Source organism: Strongylocentrotus purpuratus, unplaced genomic scaffold (assembly GCF_000002235.5).
Source record: "Strongylocentrotus purpuratus isolate Spur 01 unplaced genomic scaffold, Spur_5.0 spur5_scaffold_7, whole genome shotgun sequence".
NCBI classification, from domain to species: Eukaryota; Metazoa; Echinodermata; class Echinoidea; order Camarodonta; family Strongylocentrotidae; genus Strongylocentrotus; species Strongylocentrotus purpuratus.
The window spans coordinates 3,193,085-3,201,441 of record NW_022145613.1 but is presented as its reverse complement, the minus strand read 5'-3'; the positions used below and the strand labels follow the sequence as shown (position 1 = coordinate 3,201,441).

Here is an 8,357-nt window from a genome sequence, read left to right as displayed (position 1 = left end):
CGAAAACCCCATAAATATATAAACTTTTATCATACTAGCCCATTTTCTTTCGTAACTACACTTGACCTGTAGGTGACACGACATTTGCTCCTGCGACAATTGCTCCGGGCTTTATTTCGTCTAAGATGTAGGGTTAGGGTTACGGTTTCAATAGGGTTTTATGTTAGGTTTAGGGTTAGGTTTAGGGTAGGGTATAGTGTTGAATCCAGGGTTGAAGTTAGCCATTCGATTAGTGTATGCAATTTACAGCGGAGCAATTGTCGCCGGAGCAAATGTCATGGAATCGACCTGTAACTATCAGATGGCGGCCATTTTGGATTTGACCAATATGACCAGTATGGCAGCCCCAAGGAGATCTTAAATTGATGAAAGAATATCATAATCAGATTCTCTGACCCCCAAAACCCCATAAATATATAAACTATTATCATACAACCGCTTTTCCTTTTGGAACTACGCTTGACCTTTAACTCAGATGGCGGCCATTTTGAATTTGCCCAATATGGCATACCCAGAGGGTACCCTTCTTGGCGTCCGGAAGAAATCGTAAAAGTATGGTATAATCTACCTCTGGGCCAAATTTGGTGCTTTTAGAAGAATCTGCACCAAACAACCCCTATTTAGCCCTAACAGCCTCCACTATATTGACTATGTATATGTGTGGACTAGAGTACGGACATTCGGTGCGGCAGGCGGACTATTGGTGCGAGACCTCTTCCGCATGGATTGTCCGTCAGACATTTGAGGCGCGCACGGAATGTCCGACACGGACATTCTGCGCGAATAAAATCCGCACCGATCGTCCGCTCTCGATCGATCTCTAATAGTCGGACGATCGGTGCGGATTACATTCTACGCGGTCACACCGGCCATACGTAAATGGCAGTGACGGTAACGACGAATTAGGAGGAAGGGGTGCATACGTGAACTACAAGCGTATTGGGGATGATCATACTATCATTTTAGAGTGTGCAATCTGGGTCAGAATCCAGCATAATATATTTATAAAAAAAGAGGTTCACATAAAAGCACTCATGATAAAGCCGCGCCCGGCCCCTACAACATCATTTTGGATTTTCAGATGATGGGGCGGGTGGCAGGGGTAGGGGGCAAAGTTCGCCCCACTCTTCCCAAAAGGGCCACTTTTACTATGTAAAGAAGTGCCCCTTCCCCTTTTTAACTCGGATAAGCGCACATTTCATCAACACATGTGCCCCCTTTCCTATCTGATAAGGGCTATTTAGAAAAATGAGGCCCTTCATAAATAAAAAGTGTCCCTTTTCATCTCTGGTAAATGACCATTTTCATATATATGAAGTTAATTCGTTTCACTTCAGTGCGCTCTTCACCTCCGATAATGGCCCATATTCGAATCTGAGAGATGCTCATTTTACCTTGAAAAGTACCCCTTCCCCTCCTGATAAGTACTCTTTTCATCTATGATGGGTGCCCATTTTCACCTTTACTAACTGCCCTTTAATTTTGAATCGTGCCCCTTTTCCTTTCTATATAGGGACCTATCCCCTTTTCATAAATACCCCTTTTCACCTCTGATAAATCAATTTCTGATGGATGCCCCTTTTCCGTCGACAAATGCCCATTTCCCATACTCATAAGTGCCCTATCTCATTTCTGGTGAGTGCCTCCTTTCAGGTGTAAGAAGTGCCCAGTTTGAACCTTTGATAATTACTCTTTGTACCTTGACACATGCTCCTTTTCTTTTCTAATAAGTGTCTTTAACCCTTTCGATATGTGTCCCCTTAACCTCTCATCATCGGGGGGGGGGGCACGTGCCCCCCTAACCTGCTCATCATTAGTCTTGCACCAAATTTAAAGCGACTAAGAGTAATTTCCCCTAAAGCTCGCTCGCTCGCTCGCATTTATAGATGATACAATTATATGTCACTTTAAAACAAATGTTTTTTTAGTCTTCCGTGATGCTTATAACCCCATCATGATTTTTTTTTTCTTCCTCTTTATAAGATGTAATTTTTTTACTCTACGACCTCACAGATCTTACATTTTTTCTCGCTCGCTTTGCTCGCTCGCAAATGAATATTCAGACAATCACACTTAGCCGAAAGTGTGATGCTTAAGCAATAACTTGTATGATATATAAAGAAAAACAAATATTGAAATCGTCCCTGATAATGGGATCACAATGAAAGGGTATATACCAATGTCTAAAAAAATGTATATTTTCGCTTTGAGATTTCGCTTTGTAGGTGCCCTTTTTTGTTGGTGCTTTCCACTTTGGAAATAGCTCCTCCGCCCCTGCTTACGCATTAGCGCCAGCGTTAATTTCACGCTGGCGCGCACAGGGTGTGTGTGTGTGTGTGGGGGGGGGGGGGGGTTCCTCTCTAGCTCTGAAGCTGATTTTTTTTTTATACCTAGATTCGTGCGATTCGGTTAATACTTTTAGAGGGAGTCTGATGGGTGATGTGCCCCCCTCTGAAGCTGACATTTTTTTGGATTTTTGAAACTGGATTCGTGCGTTTTGGTTAACAATTTTTTGGGGAGTCTGATTTGATTTCAAAACACCTGCAGTTAATGCGTGATGGTGTTGCAGCCTCTCTTTCCCCGAAAATTTAAAAATTACCAATATGCATTTGTTATATCTTATCTCGTATATTTTTGTGACAATTAACACTTTTCACAACATACATAAGCTCAAATTTCCGCTCACTCGCTTCGCTCACTCGCCAAATTATTAAACCAGGAAATAGATATTGGGGCAAGAGGCTTCAGCCCCCACTGACGGAAATGTCAAAAAAAAATTGCGCGCGAGCATAACTTGAAAACGGGGAATGTTGATATCGGACAAGAGATGTGACGTGAGCATGTCCCCTTTCCAAAATAATTGTGCCCGTTTGTAGGTACCAATACACTATTAAAGTACAGTGCTTCTAATATGACCTTGTCAGTATTGGTAAGTTTATATAACGGTCTGCACGAATTTCGAATTTCCGGCCCCCCCCCCCCCCCCCTATTGGAAAATCCTGGATCCGCGCCTGAAGGGTGCTTTCTCTATTTGATCATCAACAGAAGCAAAATGCTAGGCCACGAACTTTTCGAAGCGTGACCAGATTTAAAGTATGCTTAAATGGGGGCATTGATGTATGTTTTTGAACTCTCTCTCTTTTCTTTACTTTTTGTTCTCTTTTCTTTTATCTTCTCCTTTTCCCCCCTTTTTTTTCCCTTCTTTTTTTCTTCCTCTTTTTTCCTTCTCAATTTTTTTGCTTCGCCAATAGGGGGGGCCGCGGCCGTTTCGGCCCACCCCTGGATCCGCCACTGATTATATGTAGTTTGCTCCTCTCTTGTGTAGTTACTTCAATGTTATCTTTCCTGTAGTTTTCCTTTTTCTTTGTGTAGTCTGCTTCTCTTTTCTATAATTTCTTCATCTGCATCTTTCTTGTAGCTTTTATTTTCTTCTGATAAACATCATTCAAGATTTAGATTCCAGGATCGAACCACATTCCAATAACTATGACTCATACTAGGCCCAAACCCCAGTCACTTACACTCTCCATAGCCACTCCCCATAATACCATGACAACCCTAACCATTGACCAATGATAAGCATGAATATGTCACCCCTCCCGACATTGGTTTTCTCCCCAAACTTTCCTGAATGTAAAGTTGGATAATGATAGGAACTTTGGTTTTAGCGATCACCCGCTGAACAAGGGTTTTGAGATAGACTAGCTACAGGCAAAGGGAGAGATAATATTGTGTATCTCGGATTCTAGAGTCGTCTACAAGAGTCATTGTGTTATGTATAAGCGCTAGCAAGAGGATTGAATAAATGCTGCTGAAACTGTAAACAAGCTCCTCGCCTCATCCTTTTATGCTCCTCGCCTACAATCACCGATCCGTACACGACAGTAGTAATGGAGGGAAATTTGATTGTATTTGGTTTATGTCTTCTTGTAACGGCATTTTCCTTCATTTTCCTGGGAATTTTCTTCTACGTTTCGTACAACCGGAACATTTACAGTCACATTCCTCATCCGAAACCTCTTCAGTAAGTCATAACGGGAATTTTATGTTAGCCTACCCGGCCCGCACCCTGGCGCGGACGGGCGGCCTTGGCCTTCGTGCGGCCGGTAGTTTAGCCTCTGCTAGCGCTAGCTCTAGCCTCCAGCCTGGCTGTGTATTAAAAGCTGTGCTATTGATTCTTAACATTTCCAAACACCACTGTACAAAACTCAACTAATTTTACTCGAAATCGGTACTTTAGTGACGATTGATGACACCTAAATAGCAGTAAAATACAACTTTTCAACTTTCCGATGTTAGGTACTGTAACAAATCAGGGTTTTAGTATTGGACGAAGGTTAAGCATTTTCTGTTGTACGAGCATGCGCTATAGCAATATGGTGCATCGTTGATTTAGCAATTACCAAACTGAAGGAAAATGAGCATAAATTACATATTTTGATCATGTTGGTGCAATTATCATGTTTCTTTTGGGGATATTACTTGTATAGTAGTGATCTAATCAGGAATAAGGGGTTATACTGAAGATTATATGTGAAGATTTTATGGGATTAGCAGAAATATTGTGTTGAAGTGTTGTTTTACTAACGAGGACATAATTGTTGTTTTACACGTTTATGTATAGGGAAATTGTTATGATGGTCAGGGTTGTGCATCTAGGGCTTTCCACTGCACTGTATCCGATACAGGCCAGCCTCACCGAGGCTGGCCTGATAGTTGGCCTGATAGTTGGCCTGGCCTAAGCCTCTAAGCTAAGTCTCACATAGTTTGCACTGTACTTGTACTGAGTTTACCCGATTGTTGAATGGATCGCAATAAAGACTTTCAACCTACACATCATGATTGGTTTGATTTCTTGGAGCAGTGAAACCAAGGGACGAGAACCTGTGACAAGTGTTGACAAGGGAAATTGATTGTTCGAAGGATGCTCAATTCTCGCTACCCCAAATAGCGATTCTGCCGAGATCCGGGAAAATCCTGAAAACGCGCATTGCATTATGGGATAGCTTTTCGACATTACAGCTTCCTGTGCAGGCGTTCGTGATCACAACCCTCTCTTTCACGGTAGAGTTTAACGGCCTTTTGTGCTAAAGTCACTAATTCTGCCCGAAGCTTTCCATTGCATATTATAATCTGTACAAATTACACTGATTGGCATCGATTTTAGCGTGCGTGAAAACTCTGCACAGCGAACACAGGCGCTAGCGCCAGCGGGATGGGACTCTATACCGGAAGTTGTAGTGACGACCCGAGAGAGTGAAAATTACCTCGTCTCGCGAATTTCGAGATTTTCGTACCTATTTAGGGTAGCGAGAATTGATTGATGCTGTGAACGAGACGTTTAGGTGACCGATTGTAGTCGATGGACGAATGATTGTTGAGATACGTGTGAGCAGTTAATAACTCCAGCCATTAAGCTACGGGCATATATTTTGTCCAAACGGACGGAGAGCGCCTGGCCAGATACGGGGCATCCTGACAAATATTCCGTGTCAAGCCAATTAGGTGGCGAACCGTGTCCGCTACACATGGTGTCAGAAGTGGGATTGCTGATGGCGTGGAGTGGTCGAGCTGACGGAGCTGGGGGACGACGACAGTAGCACTGACGGAGCTGGGGGACGACAGGCAGTAAGTCTGACGGCGTCACAAGCTGGTAGAGCTGACGGAGCTGGGGGGCGACGAAGGGCAGTAGGTCGGACGGCGTCACAGCTGTGGTCGAGCTGAAGGAGCTTGGGGACGACGGGCAGTAAGACTGACTGCGTCACAGCTGGTCGAGCTGACGGAGCTTGGAACGACGGGAGGTAGCATTGACGGTGTTGCAGCTGGTCGAGCTGACGGAATTGCGGAACGACAATGGAGTCGTATAATGAACCAAACATGCTGCCAGACTGGTTTGACGGGGAAATTCCCATACTGGACTACTTGGAGCATTTCGAAGCATGCGCAATCATCAACAATTGGACGGAGAGGAAGGCAACGCATTATCTAGCAGCCAGTCTACGTGGGCCAGCGTTGAGGCTCCTGGGGAAGAATGGTGAGGCAGAACTGACGTACAGTGCATTGACCAGCAGGCTCAAACATCACTTCGGACCTTCAGGAAAAGCTGATGTATTCTTGGCAGAACTACGTTCCCGACGAAGGAAGCCGAACGAGACCCTTCGGGAATTGGGCCAAAGTATCAGATACATGGCAGCAATGGCTTACCAGGAGTTTGGTGCCGATGGACAGGATGAGCTGGCTCGGGGTCACTTTCTTGACGCAATAATGAATCCAGCCATCCGAGAAGGTTTGTTTCGGGCTCAGCCACATACCCTGGATGAGGCTATTGAAGCAGCTCTGAACATGGAGGCTTTTCTTCAGATGGAAGCAGAGAGGGGAGAGTTGTGGTACTCTCACCGTCACAGCCACAGCCGTGCTCTGACAGGTATCGGTCGACCTCAGCACCCTGATAGCCCTTATACATCAGAAATGGTGAAGAAGATGGAGAAGGCGCTAACTGATCTTACAGCCAGATTGGAAGCACTGACCCGCCAAGTAGGAAGTACGTCGCAGTATGGCAATACAGGGCCACACTCCCGGGGAAGACGTCAGGACGGGCCTTGTGATGATTGTGGCCAACAAGGACATTTTTCTTGGAATTGTCCTCATCCAAAGATGCTGTACGCACATGACTGTCCAGAAATGAAGGAAGCAGAGACCAGACGTTGTCACCAGTGCAATGAAGCTGGGCATTTCTTTCAGAACTGTCCTCATAATCCAGCTGGAGGCGGTGGGGTGGCGACTAAGCACCCTGAACAAGACGTTGGTGGTTCAGTTACCATTTCTGTCTCTTTCGTTTCGTTAGCCTCCTATTTGGGTAGGTAGGTAGGGTCGGCTCCTCTCTTTAGAGACAGGAGCCAACCATAGGGTCTCCTGTGCAAGCTTTGCAAACGTTGTTGCCATTTTTGGCCACTAGAATCTAGTTCTCTACTAAAGACTCTACCATATTTTAGCGGATTCGTATTATAGTAAGATATACAGTGCGTCCCAGAAAAAATGAAACCGAGAAGTATCGATGTTCTATCATAACTTAATCACAACTATAATTAATGAATGATACATATTTGGAAAGCTTAGAGTCTCCTCTTTCATGTGATGCTACTCAGATTTAAAAGCAATTTGAAGGAAGGAATCCAAAAAGACATTTGGCGGGCGGTATCTGAATTTTGAAGAAAAATTCACATTTCTAAAAAGATGAGTTTCTGCCCTTTCATATGACACCTCAATCAGGAAAAATGAGCAAGGAATGACAAAGTTCTGTTTGTTTAAAGTAGTGCTTGCATTTCCATAATTTTATTAAACGAATTCGTTTTCACTGGCTGCCCGCCGTATCAATAAACGAAATAACAAAAGACTTAACTCCGTTTCGTTGACAATCAGCCGTAGACGAGAGTCTTCATGCATGGCTGATTGTCAACGAAACGGAGTTAAGTCTTTTGTCAAATCTGCTTTTTGCAGGCACCCAGTGAAAACGAATTCGTTTGTTAAAATTATGAAAATGTAAGGGCTACTTTAAACAAACAGAACTTTGTTATTCCTCGCTCATTTTTCCTGATTGAGGTGTCATATGAAAGGGCACAAACTCAACTTTTTAGAAATGTGAATTTTTCTTCAAAATTCAGATACCGCCCGCCAAATGTCTTTTTGGATTCCTTCCTTCAAATTGCTTTTAATCACTCATGCGTGAAATATGCATCATCTGAGAAGCATCAACTGAAAGAGGAGACTCTAAGCTTTCCAAATATGTATCATTCATTAATTATGGTTGTGATTAAGTTATGATAAAACATCGATACTTCTCGGTTTCGTTTTTTCTGGGACGCACTGTATAATAAAATGCAAGACGGATATATATCGGCTCACCTTCTTTCCAAGAACCATACGGGCCTGGAATTTACTTCCCCCCAGCATCTTCGCCTTCGACGCAGTTGAAACCTTCAAAGCCAGACTCTGGGAAGCAATCCAAGGGGGTAATATAATCATAGTCCCTCCCCACAACTGCAATGTGATGGGACTCAATTCTAAAATGTTCTAGAAAGAAGCAACAAACACTCTCTCTCGAACGATAACGTTCTTATTGGTCATCTTTATATCCCTCTTGAGGATCAGGACCAGGATCAGAACAAATACAGATACAGATAAGATGCATTTATTTTTGAAAATTAGGCCTAGGCTAATATACATCGGTTCCACTTACCAGATTGACTGTATGATGCGAATATAAAATAAGTTTTTTTTTCCGGATTTTCTTCGTCGAAATAGAGCTCCGTGTTGAAATTCTTGCAGCAGTATTTTAAACTATTAAGCTCCTTTCACAC

General features: G+C 43.5%; 1 protein-coding gene across 1 annotated transcript in view; it reads left to right on the top strand.

Moving 5' to 3' along the window:
* The first annotated feature begins 3,683 nt into the window (after positions 1-3,683).
* The window catches only part of LOC753779 (cholesterol 24-hydroxylase), a 33,478-nt gene continuing 28,804 nt past the window's right edge, over positions 3,684-8,357 (top strand). Inside the window, exon 1 of the mRNA XM_030974658.1 lies at positions 3,684-4,024. Within this exon, the coding sequence (XP_030830518.1) occupies positions 3,891-4,024 (134 nt within the window). The 5' untranslated portion in view covers positions 3,684-3,890. The remainder of the gene's footprint in view (positions 4,025-8,357) is intronic.